Source organism: Falco cherrug, chromosome 5 (genome assembly GCF_023634085.1).
Source record: "Falco cherrug isolate bFalChe1 chromosome 5, bFalChe1.pri, whole genome shotgun sequence".
NCBI classification, from domain to species: Eukaryota; Metazoa; Chordata; class Aves; order Falconiformes; family Falconidae; genus Falco; species Falco cherrug.
The window spans coordinates 17,641,543-17,666,588 of NC_073701.1; the positions used below are offsets into that span (position 1 = coordinate 17,641,543).

Genomic DNA, 25,046 nt, shown 5'->3' on the forward strand with positions numbered 1-25,046 from the left:
GCCGCTTTACGGCAAAGCCGTAAACGGGAGGCACCGCCCTTCTGCTGGCCGGCCGGGGGCGGGCGGCAGCGCGGCGGCGCCGAGGGGCGGAGCGGGGCCGTGGGAGGAAGGGAGGCCGCCATTGGTGGCGGAGAGCACGTGGGGGGAGGGGCTGGTCGCCTAGGCAACGTGACGGCGGCGCCATGGTGAGAGCGGGCCGGGGCTGGGGCCGGCGGTTTCGTTGCGGGGGCCCGCACCGCAGCGGGCAGGGGCGGCTGCCGCCCGGCCCGGGTGACCGAGATGCCGGCACCGGCCTTGAGAGTGCGGGCTGCTGGCGGTGGCCCCTCAGCTGCTGCCGCGGTCTGGCGGGCGGCAACGTCTGGGACCCGGCCTGTGGGCGGTGTGCCGGCGGGCGGGGGGCCGCGGCGGGGTGGGCCCGGGCGGTGGCCGGTGTGCCGGTGGGCCCGGGCGGTGCCGGTGTAGCCGCAGGGCCTTGAGCTTCTGCAGGTAAAGAGGGAAGGCAGGAGCAGGGTAACAGGTGCCTTGAGAGGCTGGTGAGGTGGATGAGGGTTGGACCAAAGTATTTCACATCGGTTACTGAAGTACCAGTGTATGGAAAAAGAGATTTAAGACTGAAAAAAAATCCCCTTGAAGGGCCTGTTAGCTTTTCTGCAATCCCCTGATCAAGCTTCTTGTGCAGTGGTTTGTTACTATGGCTGCTTAGCACGTCACCCAGCTCGGAGGTAACTAACGCTTCGTTGTTGGTGTCGCTCCATTATAAGACACTTCGCCGCCGTCCCATGCACAGCCTGTCTTCTCCTTCTTCCCCTTTTGCCACCCCACAGGGAATATTCTCGTGGGTGTAATTAATGACACCGACATTATGTAAATTCACATAGCAATATTTAGACTTTGCACAGAAAAGGTAATTGTCTTGTAAATCAAATAAGGGATTTGCTGTTAGATGTTTGGCTTTCCAGAATCTGTTGTATTTTCTGTAGTCACTTGGAGAAGGCCCCTAACTATATTTCTTCACTTCAGGTGCAGTTTCCCAATGAATGACAAAAGAGCCAGTGGTGGTTTTGTGTTCTTCTAGGTCATCCCATGATGTAATTCAATGTTACTTGGAATAGCACACAGTATCAGATTAGGAGTTTAGAAAACACTGAAAATGTTTTTTTGACTAAATTATGTCTTGGACTGAATTACATATTTGATGTACATTAGGTTTTTTTAACACTGGGAATAAGTAGATATACTTCTATAACCGTAAGTGTAATCTAGCCTGATAGATTATGACCACTTGTAGTCATGTGTTAGCGGCTAATTTTCTGCAATATCGAAATTATTGTCATTATAGTTTTTCAATAGTTAATCTAATCTAATTTTACAGAATAGTTTTATTTTCTAATTATTCCTTTATACTTAATACCCTGTTCTCTGATGCTTACTTTCCTTTCTCCCCTCCCCCTGTCTGATCTTCTAGGGTCCAAAAAAGAAGAAAAAGGTAGGTAGACACTAGTTCACATACAGCGTTTTGACCCTTGCAATATTCATTTCAGTGTTATGTCAGCACAGTTCTGTTATTTTCGAAATTATGTGAGTAAAATTACAAAGCGCTTCATGCTGAAATTAAAGGAAGCATCAGTTACTTCTGGCCTTAATGTCTACAAAATATATTTTGACATTTTTAAGAGGATCTGTCATAATAAAGGTGGTGTGAGACCTTAATTGTAAGCAAATGTGATTTTTAAAAGGAAAAAAGATTTGTTGTTGTTTTTTTTAAAATTTTTTAATCTGTATTTCTGAGACAGTTGGTCAGGCTTCATGAAATTTGAAAGAGGAACAGGTGTCTCCAGGACACTTAAGTTTATGAGCCTTTTGCAAGGAGGCTGAGTCATGTTCCTGCAGAACTACTAGAGAGAAGGTGACGAGCGCAGCCAATGTGTGTTTCGCTTGGCAGCAGATGTCGGGGCATAAAGCCAGTGTCCTGGCTTCGAGCCACAGGCTAGACACAGACCACGTGACGGGCAGGGGGGACAGCAGACAGAAGTTTGTGGGAAACTGGATTGCATAAATTCATCCCGTGGATTATTCTTAATTCAGTGATAATTAAATTATCTACCCCTTCCCCCAAAAGAACACATTCAAATGCATTACTTGGGGAGCTGTGCATCTCAATTTTGTCAGTACTATGTTGTCATAAGAATGTGAAAAGAAGTTGACTAAAAAGTGATTATAAGTAATTGAAACAAGCAAATTTTCTATTTTCATTGGAAGAAAAGTAATCAAAGATTTATATAGATATTTTTTTTAACTGAAAGGAACTGATTCTTCTCTGAAATCTTAAAGGGTAGAACTATGGCTTTTACTGACTATTATAGGAGTCAGTAAGTAAATGCTTTGGTAGCAAATGTGAGATGAGATGCATGCTAACTCTGGTGCTTTTTAACTCTAAATTTTCACCTTTGTTTTTGTTCAAGCTCCTGCTAACCTTTGTACACAAAGTTATATTTATGTATATATTTATTGCTGTGTAAAGTGAATAGCTTTCCAAGTAATTATTTATATCTGAAAATACACTTGTCAGAATCAAAATGTGAAATAAATGTGAAATTTGTAACACGCTTTTTCTGTGATGAATGACAGAAGTTCTCCTTGATTATTTCTAAGTTCCCTATCAACTGAATTACTTGTAATAATATTTACCAAATTATTAGGAATACTCAGGTGGGAAGATGTCGTAATACCATCGTGTTCATTTGCAACTGTCTGGACTTAAGTCCTCTTTTTTTGTCTCTCCCTGTCAGCTGTGTTTGACCTCTTTCTCTATTGCCTATGGGCACTGTGCTACTGTACTGTGCTGGTTTGGTACCATTCTGTACTCATTTCTCTATGGAAGAGGAGGATTGGATTCCTGACAGATGCTTTTGATCCTTAGGGCTTATTGATATTGTGATACCATCCAATTATATTCTCTTACTGACACTGTGGATGGAACTCATACTGTTTTAGTAATTTTATCTTACCTGGTTGAATCGTTGTCTCTCACCAGTGATGGCATGGAGACTTGGGATTCGGCTCTCTGATGTGCAACATCCAGGTTAGATGCCTAGATAGAGGACGTGTCTCCTCTTTTCACGTTGCCTCACGCTCTGAACCCATTTACAGTGTATATTTTCTATGTTTTACAAAAGTAAGCATTTGATTTAATTGTCTTTCATTTGTATGTGTCAGAGGCAGAATACCGTTGTTCAGCCAGTACATAAATACGTCACCAAATGAAAGTAATTTGTTTTCCTGGACAGCTTTTGTCATCCGTATCTTTGCTTTCAACCTTAGTTTAGGCTGCTGTCACTCTTTGTTTTGTCCGTATGTTGGAACCTATGCAGAAGAATATCATGGTTTATATTCTCATGTGTACAAAAATATAGCTTTATCTGCCCCACTCATAAACAAGAATGTTGGCTGTGAATTAATTTTGCCATTCAGTACAAAATCAGCCTGCTTGTTTTTACAAGCTCCACTTCTACTACCTTGCACATCTTTCTCCTCTGCCCCCCCTTCTTTTCCTTTTTATTTATTTTTTTTCTCTTTTAAATCTCTTTTATTCAGCCCTTGTCTTTGCAGGATCTGCCTTCAGGAACAGCACTCCTCCCTGGTATCATTCCATCAACTCCAGATGGAGTCCAGACACATTAACTGCAAGTGTGTTATACGTGCAATACAATGGCAGTGTTACCTGTTTAAACACTGCATAAAACTGCATAAAGATGATTTAGTCCTTAGTCACTATGCACTTGGTGAGGACTGCAACCTTAGGCTGCCTTTTCTGCTTCATTAACAGGAAACCAGTATTTTCCTTCTATGTGTCTTTGTTTTAAGTGCTGTTTTGTAGTCACAGTGCTGATCCTACATATTTGATTAGGCATCCCAAGACTGTTGATGCTAAAAATAAACACACACAAAAGCCAAACAAAATATAATAAAAAATCAAAATTCATCCAAGAATCTTCCTTTTTGCCAGTGAGGAAAAGAAGTGAGGGGGTTATTAGCAAACACCTTCAAATCCAAAGAGAATTATGCTTTCTACGTTCTACTGTTCAAGTCTCTTAAAGATAATGTGACCTCGTGCACAGATCCAATTGTCAAATTTTTATGTGTATCAGTGAAGAATCTATGAATACTGTGTTACAGTATAAAAATAAGTGTTTTGTTTTCATTAATCTGTTACGTGACAGTAGATTTTGCATGTTACTTAGCTTGTATTTTATTTTTTTTAAATGTATGCCCAGACTGCAAAGAATTGATAAAGACGATAACTTCTGAGAACAAATTTTAAATATAGTTATTCTAGGAACAGCCTAGGGCTTGAACTTTTTCTTAGTTGTCTTCTAAGTTAGATGCTTCTGAATGCCAGACTTGCCTGTGTCCCCAAATACATTTCCCAGTATTTCCTAAAATGTTTGAAATTTTAACGTCTACTTTCTTAGTAGATCTGCCTGTTATTCAACTTCTACATTAAGAGAAGATACTTTAATATTCTCCTATTGTGTCTGTGTTCAGGAGTGTCTGGCATAGAGTAATAAATTAATTGTAAGAGCATACACTGCATCATGAAAATGAGAAGAAAATTGAGCCCAGGATGTATATTGCTGTTTTGGAGGCTTCATTGACTGTATAGGGAGTCTAGAATATTAATTCAGGGATCACATTAGAAGGGAAAAGTTATAGTTGGCAAGTACCTCCCAAAATGTATTAAAATTATATTGACAATTGTTTTCTTTTAATTTATTGCAAACATTAAGTCCAGTGGCAAAAAGAAAGTTAGCAAAGCTGAACGACTGAGATTACAGAAAGAAGAAGAAGAAAGGAGGCTGAGAGACGAAGGTACTGTGCACTTAAGTTATTTATGCCATCATATTCCCTATAAATGATTTTAAATAAATGGACAGAAAGTAATTTCCTAAACTATATGTGCATCAATGTCTATATTTCACAAACACAGGTGATTCTTCTCTTTTTTCTTGTGTAGGCTAAATTCTGTGTGACTGCATCTCACTTTCCTATTAGAGCCATACTCTTTTCTCTAGTTATTTCTCCTGTGATTAGGAACTTGGGAAGGGGGATGCCTAGAATAAATAGATATTTTTTTCTCTTTTACCATTACCTTTCCAAATATTCTCAGCAAGTTAGAAAACCACAAAACATTGCATTTCTTCCCCTCCCCCTGCTTAAGCCTATGTATCAGTAGTCAAGAGAAATTCTCTGAAAAGGACTTTTTCCAGAGAAGGCCAGCAGAATACTGCTGTTGGCAGAGGGCTAGCTGGTGTTCTGAAGGGGTAGCAGTTAATGTGGCTGCGAACTAGGTTTGACTGAAATATAGTTTGCTTGAGCTTGTTCTGCCTCTACTGAGCGACTGGTTCGCCACCCACTTCTTCAAGATCTTTCTGTTGTACATCGCTGTATCCCTTAAAATGAAATCCCAGTTGCATAACTTACCTGTCCCCACCATTTGAATGTGCCTGCTTCTGCAGTTTAGTATCACGACCTGATACCCTGTCTGAAAATCAGATCCATCCCTGCTACTTCCCTTTCTGCCAACAATCAGATCTGATGGGGGCTTAGGCATACTATGATTGCTAGTAATAGTGACTACTAATCACTAGTAACCTTTGTGGATGGGAGTAGCAGCTGAGGCAAGTACAGGCAGGCTTGGGAACAGCTGTTGCTCTTGCCTCAGTGCAACACAGATACTTGAAGTGATTTACGTGTAGGTGGTGACATTCAAGCCACTGTCTGGGAACATGTGGATTGGTGCATAGGCTCTGCTAGCTTAGGCTGAAGGCTTAGCAGTTGAAATCAATTTTAGTTTTCACATCCTCTTAATTTCTAGTCCCTATGGCAGCAAAGAAAAGCTAAAACTGTGATCAGGAGTGACTGATCCTAAAGAGGATTTCAATGAACAAAACAGCTGCAAGATTGAAGTTGTAGGAAACCAAAGGTTGTAGCAAAGGAGAATAATAACTTGGGACTGAACCACTCAGTTTCACCATAGATTTTGGATTGAGAACCAGGGTCCATTGAAGCTGTAGATAAAAGAAGAGGTGCTCCTACTGCTGTTTCTGAGGGCTTGCTGATCCGTGTCTCCACTCGTATTGTCACAGGCTGATAGGGGTAGTGCCATAGATACTGTGTTTCAGTACCATGATTCAATTTAGTTTGGCTTGTTTGGAAGATTTCTGCACAATATAAGATACACGTTTGTGTTGCTCATTATGGTTGTCATTACAGCTAATAACAAAATACTTTTTCTGGTTTTATTAAATATAATTATATATTGATGTATTTCCCAATCTTCAGAGGAAGCCCAATTTCGAGCTCAACAAGAAGAAGCAGCAAGACTTGAAAAGGAGAGAATTGAAAAAGAACAGATGGAAAAGCTTGAGGCAAAAGTTAGTTTGTACTCACTGAAAAAATCTAATCCTATTTCTAATCTTGTGACAAGGTTTGTAAAACATTAGTAATTTAGTGTGAGCATAGAAATAAATTTCCTTATGTCCTTAGTGTTGGGAACAATGTAGAGGAAATTTTCTAGCATCACTAGATTAAAATTAATAATAAAAAATCTCTCCAAGCCTGAAAGGTACTCTTATGGAAGATCCCACAAACTGAAACGGTAGTGAGCTGGATTAGTAGTAAAACATAATGCGTGTAGAATCAAGGGAAATGGTACTGAATATTTTTCTGTGGTATTCTTTCACTAAGCAAATGTTTGGCTTAGTGTTGCTTTGATTCAGAAAAATTCCCTGACATGAGTAGTCTTGCCTGGTTTTGCTACATAAAGGTGCTGTGGTTTAAATGCATTAACTTTTGTGATTTGTGATACTCCAGTTTGAATAAATAACTCTTTTCATTTCCACTATAATTTCAATTGGGTCTATTTTTTGAGTTCCCCATAATTACTTTTGGTACATCTATGGCAAGAGAATTTGGTATAAATTCTGTAAGTTGTTGTAGGTTAGAGCAGATACATTGATTTGTGTGTGTACTAGGTTATGTTTATTTTTCCAGGAAGACTGGAATTCATAACAACACCTGATTGGAAATACCTAAATATTTTTGTATTTAAAAAAAAAAGGAAGGTTTACTTAAAAAAACTAATTTTGTTTTCTTCTTCAGAAAAACAAGAGGAATATAAAATAGTAGTAATTATACGGAAAAAAAATCTTGCACAAGTTTTTTCAACATACGCTTACATTTTTTAGCAGCTCATTACAGCTAGTTCCAGGATGATGATTTGAAAACTGTTCAAGTGAGAGGTTAACAATCGTGTTATACATTATGTTTATCATATATTTCAGCAACTAATGTGATGACTAACATATTATGAACTACTGCAGTTTTCTCAAATGTTTCATGAAAAAAGCAAGTAATCAGTGTTTTGGTTTGTTTAAATGATAAATCGTTCAAATATCCCAAATTTTTTCCTTTGATATAAAATAGTTGTAAAAGGTAAACCAAATAGTTAACTCTTCTGTTTGACATATATATATATATATACATATTTAACAGAATCAAAAACGAAGTGAGTCTGAACTAGCAGAACTTCATTCACTGGAACAGAAGTTTTTCTCTGCACAGCAGTGGAAAACGGATTATAGAGCATACGCAAAGGTAAGCTTTCTTTCCAAAATCTGCCAAGTGTCATAGAGGTTTGACAATGAAGTCTTAGGCTGCGTCTCCATTACAGGATCCAGGAGTTTCCGGTTCTTGAATTTAGGTGTGTGCTATGCCTGCATTTCAAGTTCCATCTCAAGGCTGTAACTGGCCATGCTCACTCTCTTCTATCTTGTATACTTTGGTGTACACCGAAAAGAAACATGGGCAAAGAGGAGCTTGACTGGGTCATGAAAGTATTAGGACCCTACAGCTTACCCCAGCAGTCAAGAGCATTTGTAATTTAAGATACTCTGGTATTTGTCTTTCCTTTTCTATTTGTTTAATTCCTTCTACTTTTAAACATTCCACAAAAAAATCTCAGCCAGGGCTTACAGGTATTTTTGTAGTGTTTGAGACAATTGACAACATTTGTTCCAGTGATTTCTGGATATCACAGGTCATTATTTGGGGAGAGGCTGGCAAAAACTTTGAAGGACATGGCACACATCTAGGTCAGATATCAGGGCTGGAAATACATGAAAATGCAGTTAAGAGTTGATGTCTGCCATTTAGGAATGGTACATTTAGGAGGGCATACACAGTACTATGTACCTGTAAAGTTACATTTTGAATAGTGAGATATGGAAGTACACTGGTAGAACATTTTGCTCTTGTGGATCCGTCTTGGAGAAACATCATTCAGTAAGAGCCTGGTATGAGGTTTGCTCAGTTTGGCTGCAGGTAAGGTTAAATAGACTTGTGGACACAAGGATTTTCTCTTTGTCTTGTATATCGCTTAATCCTTTATAAAACCTCTGTGGAACAAATCTAGAATCACAGCATAAATCCCATTAGAAGGGACTCGTGAAATTCACGTCGCTAGCCTCCTGCACAAAGAAGGGCAAACTCTGAAGTTAGACCAATGTTCTCAGTTGGGTTTTGAAAATTTCTAAGAATGGGCATGCCACAGTATCTCTGAGCAACCTTTTTGACTGCTTTACCACTCTCACTGTAAGAATTTTTCTTTAAATGCAGTTGGCATTTCCCTTGTTACAGCTTGTGATCATTGCCTAATTGTCATGATGCATCATCCCTGTGTGCCTCTGAGGAAAGTTTTGCCTCTGTCTTCTCTGTAACCCCTCTCTAGGTACTGGTAGATTGCACATGCTAATCCTCTCCAAAATAACAAAGCTCAGGCTTTCTTTATGCGTGATTTTCTCCAGTACCCTAACCATCTTGATGCCTCTTCTCTGGAGCCTCCAGTTTTACTACTCTCTCTCTTGTACTGAGGGACACAAAACTGGGTGCAGCCCTGCAGATGTGGAGCCATGCTCTCTTTTAAGTGCAAAGATGTTAAAAAAAGAGGTCAGATGTTTTAATTACTGAAGGTTGATCAATCTTTTATACAGGAGTTTCCAGTGTACTAGACACTCACCTATTATTGCTTTTTTTAAGTCAGTGGAAATGGTTATGGAGGTGGTTGGGAATGCAATTATACAAGTGCTTTTGCTTTATAAGATCCATTTTACATTGTAATGCAATCAGCAGTAACATAGCATTAATAATCTTCACAGTAAACAGGGAGGCAGTGTTTCTTTAATATCTTACTATATGGTTGAAAAAAATACATTATAGGTGATATATTGATCCCATGAGCCAATGTTAGGCTCGTGTGTAGAGTTAAATGGGTCTAGCCTGTCACTGAGTTTTTTTTCTTCCTCCGCCTGTAAGAATGACCAACAGTTGCTTTGAAAATAAAATTGTTTTAAAAAAATATCTTGGATTTCATCTCCCCAGCAGAGGTTTCTGTAACAGTGGAGTTGCTACTGGTAAGGGGGAGGAACCTTCACAGACAGAGAAAGGAGGAATAAACTTGTTGGAGCAGAAGGCTTTTAAGCAGCTTTGTTGCCAGTGTAGGAATTTTCAGGTTTGTTGGCAGGATTTGGTTTGAGAACCATCTGCCTCTTCCTCCTGCACTTACATTCTCATTTATATTCTCAGTTATTGATTCTTTCCGCCCGTCTTTTGTGGCAGGTACTGAATTTGTTGCTTTTGTAGGCATGCAAGCTCTACCTAGCAGAACAGAAACCACTGATAAATGAGTAAGTATAAACAGCAAATGTTAGGTGGGCAGAAATATCTTAACACATTAATATCAAAGTAAACCATCTTTTTCTGGGATAGTAATAAGCCAGGTGGTGTTACAGCCCTGTTTAGATGCAGGTGTGAATATATCACTATAATATATTTGTCTTTCATAATCCTCCTTTTTCTTGTAATAATGATAGTCATTTGTACCACATGCCTGTATCTATTTTTCTTTGAACATTTCCTGTAGTGGGAGCATTACCTCAGTTGTGATGGAAGTCCTGACCCAACTGTACTGCAGGAAATAAATACTTTCATGAGCTTATGGCGTGAAGATCAAAATGAGGACATTCAACTTGTGATGGAGAAGGGGGAACAGGTGCTAAATGTAAGTGTTAAAATGGTATTTTTCAGTTTAAGCTTACTAGAACATATCCTTGATGCCCCTTTTTTTCTTTCTTTTTTATCCTTTTTTTCCCCCAACAAAATGACTGAAATTGGCTATAACCTTCAAAACCCAGAAGTTTTTCTTCAGTTTTTACATTTTTTAATTACAGATTTATTGTTTGCTCTAAAGAAGTTGACTATTGACTTTAAATATGCAACTTTAAATTGTGGCAATGTTTTTACACTAAGCTCTCTTATCCCAACATCCATCTTCCCTGCTTATGCACATTTTAAAGTCTTGAGCCAGAACATATGAGCTCATGTATATTATAGAATCTTCAGTGGACAGCAGCTTTGTTGTGTAACGTTTAGAGCTAGTGAGGCGCCATGTAAGAGCAGGAGTTTCCAAAATGCAGTCCACCAACCATTTGATAGCTTGCGAAGAAATTTTAAGGAATTTGTGGCTGCTCTGTAAATTTAGGATTTTATTTTAATTTATGCTAACTTCATAGTGTTTTTCAGAAAGTTACATGGGGTCTTCCAGAAACTGGGAGTGAAAGTTGCATGTGTAACACAAATTTCATTTTGGTTCCCAGTGTTAGATTTCCTGTCTTGCAGTGCTTGCTGGGTGCTGCAATTTTCACCTTCTGCATACTGCAACCTTTTTCTGACCCGGTGGGGAATGTGCTAGTCCTTTCCAAGAATTTCAGCAGATAACTCTTCACTTTTTCTCTTCTACACTGCAACCCAAGCCAAAAGCCTGGCAACTGCCCACTTCTGTTCCTTCTCCCCACTCTTCTCCCTGCTGTCAGCTCTCTCCCACAAACACCCTTCCTCCCCCCAGCTGTATGTTTTCCGTCCAACACTAAAGTGGTTACAGCTGCTTCAGGTCCTGCAAATGTGTGCTGCCTTGCACTGTATGCTCAATAGAGTATTATGTGATAATAGAAGGTAGGTATTTTTGTTTTGCCCCTGCTGGAAATGCAAGGTGATGTCAAAAAGATTGTTTGTCTTATAGAACTGCTTAGGTTGGAAAAGACCTGTAAGATCATCAAGTCCAACTGTTAACCCAGCACTGCCGAATCCACCACTAAACCATGTCCCTAACTTCTCTTGGTCTAAAACACTTGAGCATTTCTTTCTTGTTCTACGTGTTTTTAAAGGAAACTGTTAAACACTCTGAACTGTGAGATCATGTCTACCTCATTGTCGAGGTAGACCATGTTCAAGGTGCAGTATAAAAAAGATGGTGGTAGTTGTAATTCTGCTGCTGCTTTGCCACACCTTTAACGAGCAGTAGCACTGCAATTCCACAGGCTACAAGGAAGAGGAGTCTGGCAAGTGTGGAAGGGAAGCATAAAATAGAACTTGATCCTCCCTTTGCCTCAGTGCTGCAGGTCACTTTAGTAGCTAGGAATTTTTTAGTTCTATACAATCACTTAGATGTTAAAGATACTAGCCTGTAGTGGAAGACAACAATGTTATGACAGAGTTCCAAACTTCATGCTAAGTATTGTTCTGAGAATTAAAATATAATTGCTGTATGTGTATCTGTTTTTGTTGGGTTTGTTTTGTTGGTTTTTTTTTTTTAAGATTTCATATGGTTCCAAAATAAAGCTGTAAATTACTTTTTGACCAAAAGGTTTCCTCATATGACCGATCTGTTCAATAAATGATTTATTTTGTAAGCTAATTTTTCACAGCCCACAGGTTAAGGAATGAAGGAATCTGACTAGAGGAATGAAGGCAGACAGACTTGACCCTGGAATTTCCAGCGCTTTGCATGGTTGGCTGTTTATCTGATAATGATGGGTTAGCACAATTTCTAGACATATAATAGAAAAAGATTATTTCTGCGACCAAGATATGTTTAGGTACAAAGGAAGGAAGTTTGCCTTGATTTTTATATGACAGAACACACAGTATATTAAGGGTGGTGTCAAAACAGAGATAATTTTCCCACCTATTATGTCTCCTAGTTAATTGAGAAGTTGCAGTTTCTTTTATTGGACACACCATCAAATGAGATAACAGAAAAAGAAACAGCTCAGTACCAGGAATCTATTCTGAAATTGCAGAATCTGCTTCATCAGAAGTACAATGGAGCTACAGAGCACCTGCTTAAAGTAAGATTTACTACTATGAAGCTGTAGTATGCGCAGTGCATGCAGGTTTAGCTACAAGTGTTTTGTTGTGATGGTTGTTTTTGTTTGTTCATAAACTGTCGTAGAGATTAGCATGTGAGTCTCCAAATCTAGCACTGGAGTTTCCAGATCATGTGTATAGCAGATACCAGACTTGTAACCCTTCAGAACCCCTGAAAATCTTAGCTTTGCAGGCGAAATTCCCATCATTAAGAAATTTAAGATTAGATTATGGTGAAATTTTGTGAGATTTGAAGATGTTGAAAACAAGGGGCATGGTATGACATTTTTTTCCTATTTTGTATCAGTGATTTAAATTAAAATTAGCTGACTGTATAAAAAATTGTAAATGTGAAAAGCAGGTCATAAGGTTAGCTTATATATGTTTTTTAATACAAGTTCATGTGACTAAAAAATATTTTAAACTAAGATCTTGAGAGGAGTAAAGAGTCTTTGAACAAGGAAATGAAAAAGTTCTTGGGAATCAGTTTTCTGGGTTGCATGTATAGGTAGTGATCTTGCTTGCTATTTTAATTGTATTAATCCTGTATGTAAGTATGTTTAGCAAAAGAATATTGCTAGAGGAAACAAAAAAGGAAAAGGGGTAAAGGAAATAGTGAAGCAGTTGTATGTTCACACTCAAAACCCTCTCCAAATTAAGAAATATTAAATTCTTGTCTTTACAGAGTTTAGGATTATACTCCTAATGTAATTATAATTTCACAAGTTTTACATTGACAATATTATAATCTGTGCAGTGACTGTGGGATAGGAGTCCATTAGTGCTAAGTATTTTTTTTTTTTTTTTTTAACTTGACCTGAGATATGTTTTTGAGGGGACATGATTAAGGGAGGTAGGCAGTACTACTGAAGGGGATAATGTAAGATCCCGTATTTGGCAGTATTTGATTGACAGAATTGATGAAGTCAGAGGGAAAAAAAGAACATAGTTCAAATTTTAACAGAGGTATTTGAGTTTATAACTGTTAAGTTTTGGTACATAAATACAACATACTGGTCTGGTGTATTTTTATTTCTGTGTGTCTTTTTTGTTTAAGTAAGTATAAAAGTGATATAAATAAAAGAAAACATGATTTAATTGCCTTTTTTCTTTGAAGACAGCTAATATGTATGAAGATTCTGAAACTGGAAATATGCAGGCAGTCATAAAGGATAAGAATGTTACTTTCTGTATATGGGCCAATCTGAAGAAGAAAGTAAGGTACAGCATAGTGAAATTCTTAATTTGAAATGAGGCCTGGCCTTGTCTACTCAAGTTGAGTAAGCTCTAAGAACCAGTTTCTCAACCTTTTTCGTGTTGAATACCATTCATTCGACAGACTCCTAACTGATGAATTTCATACCAATCTGTTGCTAAGGAAGGTACTGGTTACATCAGACATTTATTAAAGAAATAGAAATGTTTTATATATGGAATATATAGATGTATGATTTGTTTCTTAAAATGCTGCAGTAGAACCCTGTTACTGCCAGCACAGTTTTTAAAGGAAAACTGTAAAACTCATGCAGAGAAATGAAATTGCTCTGGAAGTAATGTTTCTTGATGATGCGTTAAGTAATTTCTAAGCTGTTACAGTTGTTTGCAAAGCGATGAATGATGCTTTGTGCTCAGCACTGTTAGATAAAAGATAATAGAACCTGGGATGCAGGTATCCTCCATAGTGGGTTCTGAATAAAAGATATTTTTTTTAATTTATTAAATTACTGTTTAACTTTTTTTTTGATTGATATATTTTTATTTTTAATTTTTAATTGACATACTTTTCAAAACAAGATTTTTGAGCAGACTTCCTACTCCCACTTTGCAAATATGAGGAATAAATTGGTAAAATGACTTTGCCTTGACTAAGGACCTGTTGCTGAAAGCTTTGGTAAGATAACTACAAGTCTGAGTGCTCAGCAACGTCAGACTGACCTGCAGGCAGAGCCTATCTGGGTTTTAATGTTAATGCATTTTGGATATCTTAGAGATGCACCTAAAATTTTCAACTAAGAATTAAAAAATAAATGTTTATTTACTGGAAGATTGTTAGAACTCGTGACCAGATGATCTTACCCAAAAATAAGTATTATTTTAATTGTTCTGGATTCGGTTGGGCAGGAATTGCAATGAGCAGCAAACTTCTACATCTGGTGAAAGAACCCAAGTTCACAAGTTTGGTAACTCGATTTGATGCAAGTTGGTCTCCTGTGCCTGTTCTTAGCCTGGTTCCTACACTGTCACAAGGATTGATGGCTGTGTAATACTGTTGATTATCAACATTTCCTTTACATCTGCGTATCTCTCTGGGTTTTATGTGGAAGATGCTGAGACTGATGTAGCACAGACAGGTGGTGACTTCACCTATGTAGGATTTGCTCATTCATTTAATTAGTGAGTTTTACCATGAACGTACTGTGTAGAAGAGCAGTGATCTGATTTTGCCTCATTGTCATCCTATCAGGACTGTTATTTTTGCAGTTCCTGAGCGCCTTAATGTAGTTACAGCTTTTCTGGAGAGGCTTAACAGACAGCTGTCAGTACACGACAGGAAGCATATTGAGACATCCAACTCTATTTCTTCAACTGTGCCATGGGACAAAAGACAATCTTACTAGGGAATGTTATCTTTTTAACTGTTTACAGGTGCAAAAATCACATCTTTTGTGGTGCACAGCATGGATTTGATCTTCCAGAGTCACTGGCTGTGAGCAATGTTGCTGTTCGCATATTGCATACTCAGTATGATCACGTATCTCCACTTTGGCTGCAGTGTCAGAGTGTGCCAAAATTGGAAGTCTTAGATAGCAGAAAGTTAACTCAGCATTCAAAAGACAATGTAGAAGGATCAGAAGAAGAGGAAAAGCAAGCCAGGGAAGAGCCCAACATGTCCACTGAAGAAGAAACGTGTACCGATGGGAGAAAGGTAGGTAAAAACCCGAAGGATATTTTACATTGCTGTTGTTTCTCAAGGCCCAGTTGCAGTGTAACAGCTTCTTAATGTGTCCTGTGCCTGAGGGTGCCGCGTTTTTAAGTGGTTTATAGAAAAAGGCAACTTGTGTTAATACTATGTCATAGATCTTCTCAAGGGAATGGAAGGATGAATGACCAGAGTTTGTTGTATGGAAGGTAGAAGAGGAAGTTTGGACAGGGTGTGGTAGTCACCATTCGGTTGGCAGTTTAAGAGTAGGATCAAGCCATGAGGAATATCAGGTACCATTGTAAGGTATTTCCGTAAGTGTGTGACGTATGTCCAGATGAATGGATTCTGCTTCTGAGAAACTGACAACCCTATAAAATCACTGCAGGAATCCCAGATTAGGAAAATTTGTAGCATGCAGAATAAGATTCATAGTTCTGTAGGTGCTGGTTGTGCAGCAGCTTGGTTGCTCTGTGTCTGTATACTGAAGCTTTGCTGTTAGAAGCTTTCCAAATACTGTTGCTGGCTGCCAGGTCTCTTACCCAGCACACTCCAATGGAGTATGTTGGCTTTAGGTGTTGTGGAGGTTGCCTGTTTTTTTATTCTTCTTACTGGGTTTGGGTTTTTCACTTTTGGTACCATCTGTGACCTGCAGATAAATGATTTGGATTCTTCATCTAAAACTTCTGCACAAATAACTGTAAAGCATCATGTTTTATCCTTCTTAATATGTTTTGAGCAATGATCTTTGGCTTTTTCCTTTTCAGTCCCCGAGACCTTTGTAGTGAATCAGTGCCTGAAATCCCATTTTTGTTGGTTCCTTTTCTCTTTTTTGTATGACAAATCTTGTCTTTTGGCAGTTTTCACTTACGTTTTTCAGACTTCCTTCAAGCTCCTCACTTCATTCCTTCTCTTTTTCTTTCCCAGATCTTACTCTCTTTGTCTCAATCTAGTTTTGTGAATTTTCCTGTTCCCTCTGAAGACTCCGCTTCTCTCAGCTACTGCAGTCTCTCCTCCTGTCTGGCTCTGCCTTGAGTTCCCCCACATTTCTGTGCATAAACACTTCTCTCCCCTCACCTTCTGTCCTGCTTCAGGAAATGTGTGTTCTTTCCACACACTGGCAGGCACAGCACAGGGCACCAAATGGACGGCTCGTAAAATGAACTGCCACTTGTCTACTGTGGTGCTTCCAGAGAAGTCTGCTAGGACAGGGATGAGTTCGTATCTGGTTTGGAAATTTGGCTGGGAATCTGGGGTAGTGTTTAGGAAATAGAAAACAGTGTGAGAAACGGAAAAAATTCACGGGCAAGGCACAGGCTAAAACTGCAGGTAGGGGTTCTGGCAGAATTTCAGTAGGGCTTTGGATTCAAGAATGGCTTAAGGTTTTTTTGTGTCTCTCTTCAGCTGTAAAGTCAGCATAAACATAATTTTTGAGTGTACACACTGCTAAAATGGTTAAGTGCTTGTATCGTACTTGGGGAGCTTGAGATGGAGTTTGCTGTGGAAATGAAGTCATTATTTTATGTTTATCTCTATTTATGTATCTGATTCCGAAGTTGATAAGTACCTTCAATCTAAACTGTTTTTGCTAGCTAGGTAAGAATGATTTCTCCTAAAACCCTGTAGCAAGATTGGTGCAAATGCTGCTGGAGGAGTGGAACTGTACTGTTTCTCCTTGGGCCTTCTTGAAGGAGATGATGCTTTCTTCTTTATTGTGTCTTTGACTAATGAAAAAGTGTCTCTTGCTTTATATAGAGTGCTATCTCATTCAAAGAAAACAGCAGTAGCATAGCTGATATAAATGAGACAAAGGAGGAAATGGAGAAGAAATCAGAAATCTCAGACGTATCATCACAAGGTATTTGCTTAGTTTTTATGCACTGCATTACAGAAATAATTGTACTAAATATTTTATTTTATATATGGAAACACTATGATATAGATCCCTTTGTGAATGGCACAAAGTTTTATAAAGATATTGATGTTCTGTTAACACTTGAGTTTTGTTGACGTATTACATGCAGGGAGAAGGTAGGACAGATAGGAAAATGGATTTTGTCCCTGCACTTATTTTTATTTATTTATTATGTTTATTATGTTTATGTACATTTGTGTATTATTATGCATATGTTTATGTATGTTTGTGGGTGAGACACACAATCTTTATGAATCTGCCAGGCTACCTGGTGAGATTGACTTCCTCAGAAAAAAAATTACTCAAATGCGTGTGATGGTCGGCACTCAGGTAGCGCAGGTATTACTGAGTATTACTTATAAGTGTGCTTAAAGCGAGATACCTGCTGATACACTTTGCTAAAACAGGGTCTGATTCCAGGAACTGAAGCTGTTCATCTCTCCCACATAAGTTGTTACAAATTTCTTCAGTGGTGTGGTGTCCTTTGGTTTAATGAGTGAGATTTCTTGTAGTACTGTCTTAAATAGAACAACTGCAAACTATTCAGCATAGTTTAGCTGACCTTTTTAAAAAAAAGTACAGCCTTTTTTCTTTTAAAACAAACCAAACCCCACCCCACAACACTTTCTGCGGAGCACAGTCCGAGCAACCAGTTGTCAGACGAGACTTTAAAGACCACCCCAACAAGACAGTTTTAAAAAGAATACAAACAACTTGGGCTTCATTTGGAGGAAATCACTATTTTATTTTGGTAAGGCTTTGAAAATCCCTACCATATATTAGGTGAAATGTATGTGCACAGAAGAGTACTAATTACACCTGAATGTCTTCAAGCTTGTTTATCTGCTTTAATCAGGAGAGACAACTTACGAAACTATACTTTTGCTGGCATGCTAATGAGTTGAAAACCCGTTCAACCATTTTTCAGAATATCATTTGAAAGGATACGTGGTTACCACAGTCAGTGGTACAGGCAGCCGGGTAGAGGAGAAGAAAAAACCAGGAGTGCAAGAACAGGGGAAAGAGCGAGAACTACAGCAGGTCTCTGGGTTGAACTTAATTGTACCAGCGTTAAGAAGTTAATTTATCATGAGAGAATGAACAGTTTTGTGTATAAGACCCTTAAAAAAATATTTTTATACTATTATTTTTAAAATCAATTTAAAGAGCAAGCTGCCACTGTGGCTGGTAGTAACGTAGTTTTTACTTCCTGTAAATTTTTTGCTTGAAATAACTACAGCAGGAAATTATGCTGTTATGTGAACAGAGTGGAATGAAACCTCTGCATAATGCAACTAAATCTGACATTATAAAATTAACACATTTTTTTACTTGGTTTTTAAAAAGTTTGAAGGCAGTTTATATAAGTATTTGTCATTTTTTGAGATTATCTCACTCCCAAAAAACAAATTTAATAACACTTACAGTAGCTGTTTTTACAGTACTGAACACTTTATCTTGAGCCCTGTAAATAGGAACTTCTGTCCTCCTTCTGTAACATCTGGCTCAATGTTTTCTGTGGGCATGCTTTTTTTGTTTTTTTTAAAGAAAATATTTCTAGGCATTTTTTCCATGGCATTGGTGCCTTCTAATAACATTTTCCAAGTAATTAAAACTTAAAATTAATATGTATATGTAATATTCACATTATTATGCTTTGAAAAAATGTGAATTATGTTTGTTATATGAAAATTGTTTAATGTTAAATTACTCATGCTCTTCATAAATACCAGCTTTCACCTTCAGCACATGACCTGTAGGTGTGTTATATCTTATTTGACTTATTTCTTTTCATACCACTACCATCTTACTAGACCTGTCCAGAAGCTACTGTATTGCATACTTGTGAAATCCTTCTGTAACTAATGACGTGACTCATTTTGTCAGTAAAACCTTAGTCCTATATAAAGCATTTTGAATTGACTACAAAGTTAAAGCAGAGATCAATCTGTTAAAAAGCTTAGTACCAAAACAAACAAGAAGTGCTTTTCATTGTCCAGCTGTCTGCTCACATTTAAATTAATTCTTAAAAGATCTGGGGAACACCAGTAGATGGTGCTGAAATGCTGTGGAGTGTAAAGCACATCAAGCATGTGGGATTTCTGTGCAAACTGAAAAATTAATAGAAGTGGGCAAGTTCAATGTCTTGGTTTAAGCACCAAGTTAACTCATGTTGTTTGGTTATTTTTTAAGTTCAGGATCCACTGATGCAGGAAGAGGCAAATGAAAAAGAAGAGGTGGTAACTGATGAAAACATCATTGATTTGCAACAGTTTGTGCTGGTGGGTGGTGTGTACCATATCGATGCACTGCAGCTTCCACCTCAGGTCAAACAAATCAAGGACTGGAGTATGGTGGAGGTGAGGAAAGAGATTACACCCTGTGCAGTCCTCTTCCCTGTCATCCTCGATAGAGCTATTCCCGAGGTGTTTTACCACTGTATATATGCAGTGTACGTGATTACCTGAGCAGCAGTCTAGGGGACAAGTTTTCAAATAATTTTTCAATTACATTTGGCCAATTTTTGGAGCAGCTGTGGGGAAAAGATAAGCCTGCAATTAGAGAGGTGTGTGCTCATCGGCATGGCTAGCACAGATCCTTGTGCTGGAAAACGCTCTTGGCCTTAGTGAAAGCAAAGGGGTAAGTTCTTAGTTTTGCATATGCGAAAGGTATACTTAAAGAAGGCTGGTAACAAAATTACTGCCAATTCCATTGCAGGCTCCGCAAGGTATTTGAGGACTATAGCCAATGTATCCTACTTTTCCTGATGCAGTGCTAACCTACACTGCAGTTTTTGCTGTGAAGCAGAAAACCTTTAATAAGTGAAATTCCCGTACAAACTAAGAGAATGGGGACTGTGAGCAGACCAAGAGGCATGGGATCTTTGTTCCCAGATGAGCACACAGACCTGCATTATCAGTCATGTGAGCTCTTTCGTTCCCTTTGACACTGTGTGGGCAAAGTGGAATTATATCTGGTTTTCCCTTTCAGGTGCTCTTGGGGTTTTTTTTGAGATTGTGGCTCTATTAGAAAATGACCATGCCTACTGTGTGGCACTGCCTTAAGGGTGCCATCAACAGCACATGAAGAGTTCAAAGGCCTTGTTGGTAGTCATCCTTCTACTGTCTTCAAGACTGTAGCTGAAAATGTGCAATATTAGCAAACCATTAATAGTAATACATTTTAAATGGTGTGTTAGGAAACTCCACAGGAGATTAGGTAGACTTAAAGAAAAGTAGTAAGTAGGGTACTGCATTTTCTAGTAAAAATGTTATCTGCTACTTTCCCATCTTGCCAAAGGTACTTGATGTTGGATTGGAACTATACCCATATCCCTCAGAAGACACTGAAGATGCCACACATCCACCAATACAGATAATCCTTAGACTTCCTGACAATGTGATGTATTTTGAAGATCCTGTGATAGGCCGATGGGATTCTACAGGTACAAATTTAGGATATACATTTAAAGTTTGAATAATTGAATTTATACCCGAGTTTGATTATTTCCAGAATGTAGCTGTAAAGATAAGAGCCAATTCAGAGCCCAGAAATAATCTGGGGAATTAAATGTTAATTGATTTGGTGGCGGTGGTGGCAGGGTTGTTCTGTTTTGCTTTTGCATCGTATCTAACAAGGGACTGCTTGTTGGGGCTTTTTACTGTAGCTTTTCAATATGAATGGAAAAAACCCACGCCATTTAATGGGCAGTAGTACAACACTGTATACCACAAAACAAGTTTTGCTAGGGTAAAGACATGTAAAGTCCACTAAGCCAAACTAGCTCCTAACTACATGTATTAATTTTCTTATTTTAACTAAATACTAAGTGTTAATAGCCAAATGTGATACTCATTAGATAAATACAACATACCTCTGACTTTGAATTCATGAAAGAGAGTAGAACCTATTAAGATGGTTTAATGTTTGAAGTTACTCTTGAAAATGACCTTATAGCCTGCTATATAGCAAATAAGAAATAACAGTTACGTTAGTATTTGTATTTCTTTTGAGATTAAGGAGAAAATTTCCTGTCTAAATACAAGATTATACTAATTTTAAGATAATGAGGGAAATTTTTGCCTTAAATGAATTCTTTTTTTTTTGTGCCTAATAGTTTATCTTAACTGTGAGGAAGTACTGGTTAATGTAGGATGCCTTAACTAATTCTTCCTCAGCACGTATCACAAGCCAAAGCTTTACAAATACATCTTTGCATTTTTGCATCCCTTTTGTAAAGGCCAACAGTGGAGAACTGATGGCATCAGCAACATAACTTATAAAACACAAGAAAAGATCGCCACCTTTGAGATGCATGCCTTTTATACAATAGCACTTTTCCAGGGTGCTCATCTCAACATGCCATATCAAGCATGGGAATTGCAACCTACTGGTATAGATGAAGCACTACTTGCAGTTATTACAGCCTTTGCAACGATTCAAATACAAATTAAGGTACTGTAAATTTTTTTAATAAAACTATTTTGCAGATTTTTTTTAAAAAATATAGATTTATTACAGAGTCCTTAATAAAGGACTTGGGGTGCTTCCACAAGAACAATTTGAATCTCACTCTGAGCCGGTGAAAAGGAGGATGTCATTCTTTCCTTGCACTGTAAGGAACAGTACTGGTGATTAAATTTCACTTTTTTTTTTTTTTGTGAACTGGTCAAAAGAAAGCATCTGTATGATCTGCAAAGTTCCAGGAAGTATATACTTTGGTAGTGATACTACCTTGCTGAATTCAAGACTGTTTCACCAGTTAGAGACTTAGAGTGTTTCTCTCTCCTCCCAACTACACCAAGAGAAATAAAAGCATTTCAAGCAACCTCCTACTAATGCTACTTGTTCCTTCTAAAGGTTCAAGTTACACATGACTATCCATATGCTCATTGCCATATAAATCAATCCAGTAACACACAAGATTTTAAGCGAGTCTGTACGAGCATACGCATGGGCCACTAGACCAGTGTATTTCTGAAATCCTACAGAAAAGCAGCTTTCTTCAGGATACATAAATGAAAGTCTACAGTGCAGAGTAGTAGATTGTGTATGCAGCATCCAGAATGGCAAAAATATTAATATTTGATGCCTGAAGTAGAAAATAGCTTTCATGACCAGTAAGTTGCTTTCACTGGTTTGTACAACAGGGTAATCAGTGTATGTTGTCTTCAGTAGTGGTGGAAGAGAAGGATGTGCTTTCCCACCTCACAGGAAAATGGACAAGTCCACTTGACCTAAGAGCAGTTTTGAAAAAAGCTGGTGTGAACATTTTCCCAGAAGAGTTTTCTCACAAGTATGTCCCTGTGAACAAGAAGGTGAGTGCAAGAACAGATAGTTTTCCTATTGTTTTTTCCATCTATTTTTCACTTGGATAACATTTTCAGTATAAAGACCTGTTGTGTAGAATCAGGTGGTAAATATAAGCTGGCAGAACACATAGTCAGTGGATTCTGGGTAAAGCAAGCTTTTTCTTACAATTGTATACCACAGGGAATTAGACTCAATTATATATATATTTTCCAACTTGTACTTTTGCATTACAGGCTGCCCTAGCAGAAGCTGGAGCCTATCGGCAGATGGCACTGGTTGCACCTGCTTTTGCCTTTGCCTGGAGCAAGTGGAATCTAGAAGCTGGTGAAGAGCAAGTAGTGTTCAAGGTCTGTGGTTTAGACTAAACTTTTAGAGAAAAATCAGCATAGAAGTTAGAGATGCCCTATCCCTGGAAGCATTCAAGACCAGGTTGGTCTAAGGTGTCCCTGCCCACAGCAAGGGGGTTGCAACTAGGTGATCTTTGACACTTTCCAACTCAAACCATTCTATGAAAAAGAAAAATGCCACAATTACAGAAGTTAATTGTTCCTGTGTCTTTAAGTGACACTCATCTCAAACATTGTCTTCAACCCCTGCCCATGCTTAGTGCAGTGGTTTTAAGATTTGGGGTTGACTAGTTAATAGCATTCACCACTAGCTTAGCCTGTTTCTGCACTGCTTCGCAGCTCATGCATTTGTGAGATCTCTAATGGGACACAAGCCTCAGTAACAAAGACACTTGCTGATGTGCTAGGATGCATAACTGGTGAGTCAGCTATTGAAGCTTTAGCCAAAGCCGGGATGGTACAGCTGGATGCCAATTTTCATGAAGTCTCCTAGTGCAGGAGTCCTTCTGAGCAGCAATCCAAGCTGCAAGTTTTATATTTACTATTGGAAATTTCTTCTTGTCCATATGGGGCTTCATTTTTTCCCCTACTGCAGAGGCAGGGGAATAAGCAACTTAAGCATTGATTTATTTCCATCTGTGAACTAAACCATATGTCATTAAAACTTCTCCCAGACAGACAGAAAAATACTGCCAGTTGTGCTTGTAGATGCAAAACCAACCATACTGTTGGAATGTTGAGCAGTTCTCCCCCCCTCGAGTTAAATGTATGTGACATGCTTGATCCCAGGAGCAAGAACTAGAACAAGTGATGCCTATTGCACCTAGCTGCTCTCTCCACAGGAGTCAGGAGCAGCAGCTGGAGGGGCCAGACCTTTTATAGGGGCAAGCTAGATGGAAGATTTTGATGCTGATCCAGTACCTGGTACATAGTCTCTTAGGCAGAGAGAGCTAAAGCAGCGCCTTGGTTTTACACTCATGAATATACTAAAATTTAGAATTCCATACTACAATTTATACTGTCAGTGTCACAGGCTTTACCTTAAAGCACTTTTTTTTTCCTCAATAGGTAAGTGAGCATCTTAAAGCAGATTCTGTCAAAGACTGGTCTCTTTATATGTTTAATGGTCAGAAAGCACAAAAGCTCAAGATCACTGAAACCAGTGAAGCTTTTTCAGAGGAGTTAGAAGAAGATTCTGAATTTCACTCCACACTCTACCATATGCTTAAGGACTTTGCCAGCGAAGCAGCAATTGATAGAGTGGAAAGAGCTAGCTTTCTGTTTATTGATGTTGTATATCAGCTACTCCTTGCTACAAGAGTTTTAACATACTCTTAAGTACTGTATGCTTTCCTTTAAGACTTTATTATCAAAAGCTTTCAATAAAGTTACATTTAAAGTCTTGAATCCTTTTCTATTCAAATCACTGAAGCAGTTTCAGTGACTAAAATGCAAACAATTTGTTTTTGTTAAAGCAAACTAAGTTCTTTATTCTTTTGTGGCTAGACCACTTAGTCGTGTTTATTGTTAGCTACATTCAAAATCACTGTTTTGTTGTAAACCTGAATGGAACTGAGACCCTTTTAGGTACTTTTAAAGATTACTTGTCAGAATGGGGAAGAAAAAATAATTTCAATTTCAAGTCATGCTTTCAAAAAAGCGAACAAACAAAAAAACCCAATCTCCCCAAAAAGCACCCACAACCCAACAAAACAAACCTGAACATGTAATCTTAAATATACTATCTTAGCTTCTCATACTGTCGTCCAGAACTTGTAAGTATAACTTCAAGAGTCAGAACCTTTGTTATACTGGGGGTGGTCCATTGTGTTGAAGTCCTGTATATGGCCACAACAGTTGCTGTAGTGAAGTCCAGGAGTCCCCAGTTCCTACAGGTGCTGCGTCTGCTGGTCTTTGAAGAGACAGCCCAGTGAGGAAGCTTGTAAGAGCAGCAAGCAGGACCAGGATGGAAACAGAAACCCAGAGAGTTTTGTTAGCATTGGAAAAAGAAGCCTTGAAGTGGGATGCCCATGATGACATTAAATTGCACCTGCATAGAAGAGGAAGTTGTAGAGCAGTTGAGTTTTTCTTCAAAACTTGGAAACCCTCTTCCCACCCACAAACCCCTAAAGCAAACCAGACTCCACAAACATACATACAGATCCTTAACTACCAAAGGCAACAAGGTTGTAACTGTACTGGGACCTGTGTACAGTTGTAGCTTGTGTTCTGGGTTTAAAACGCAGGCTTCAAGTAAGCAAGGTTTTGATAAGCTGTTTGGGTGACTGAC

At 38.4% G+C, this 25,046-nt stretch overlaps 2 protein-coding genes across 8 annotated transcripts in view; one reads left to right on the top strand and one right to left on the bottom strand.

The window, feature by feature from the left end:
- The first annotated feature begins 121 nt into the window (after positions 1-121).
- Positions 122-24,163, top strand: DNAI7 (dynein axonemal intermediate chain 7). 6 transcript variants are annotated; one of them, XM_055710706.1, is made up of 16 exons: positions 122-185; positions 1,466-1,486; positions 4,788-4,869; positions 6,343-6,434; positions 7,555-7,656; positions 9,980-10,117; positions 12,096-12,242; positions 13,379-13,482; positions 14,908-15,187; positions 16,937-17,039; positions 19,290-19,456; positions 20,397-20,541; positions 21,337-21,551; positions 22,247-22,414; positions 22,643-22,756; positions 23,825-24,163. In XM_055710706.1, the coding sequence occupies exons 1-16, from the start codon at positions 183-185 to the stop codon at positions 24,092-24,094; spliced, it is 2,151 nt and encodes a 716-aa protein (XP_055566681.1). In that variant the 5' UTR covers positions 122-182; the 3' UTR covers positions 24,095-24,163. The 6 variants fall into 6 exon arrangements, 5 of the variants coding, with proteins under 5 accessions (XP_055566681.1, XP_055566684.1, XP_055566682.1 ...); XM_027797420.2 differs by lacking the exon at positions 122-185 and adding an exon at positions 3,035-3,082 and having other exon boundaries at positions 196-1,486; XR_008732303.1 differs by lacking the exon at positions 23,825-24,163 and having other exon boundaries at positions 134-185; positions 22,275-22,414.
- The window catches only part of IRAG2 (inositol 1,4,5-triphosphate receptor associated 2), a 28,838-nt gene continuing 27,804 nt past the window's right edge, over positions 24,013-25,046 (bottom strand). Inside the window, exon 20 of one of the 2 annotated variants that reach the window (XM_055710710.1) lies at positions 24,013-24,806. In XM_055710710.1, coding sequence (XP_055566685.1) covers positions 24,563-24,806 — 244 coding nt within the window. In that variant the 3' untranslated portion in view covers positions 24,013-24,562. The remainder of the gene's footprint in view (positions 24,807-25,046) is intronic. The other variant, XM_055710711.1, reaches the window with a different exon arrangement.

What these genes read in the sequence shown, in the direction of transcription:
- DNAI7 (XM_055710706.1), top strand. An exon ending in AAGGAGGCTGAGAGACGAAG is followed by an intron (nt 4,870 to 6,342) that starts GTACTGTGCACT and finishes CCCAATCTTCAG; the next exon opens with AGGAAGCCCAATTTCGAGCT. An exon ending in AGGGGGAACAGGTGCTAAAT is followed by an intron (nt 10,118 to 12,095) that starts GTAAGTGTTAAA and finishes TATGTCTCCTAG; the next exon opens with TTAATTGAGAAGTTGCAGTT.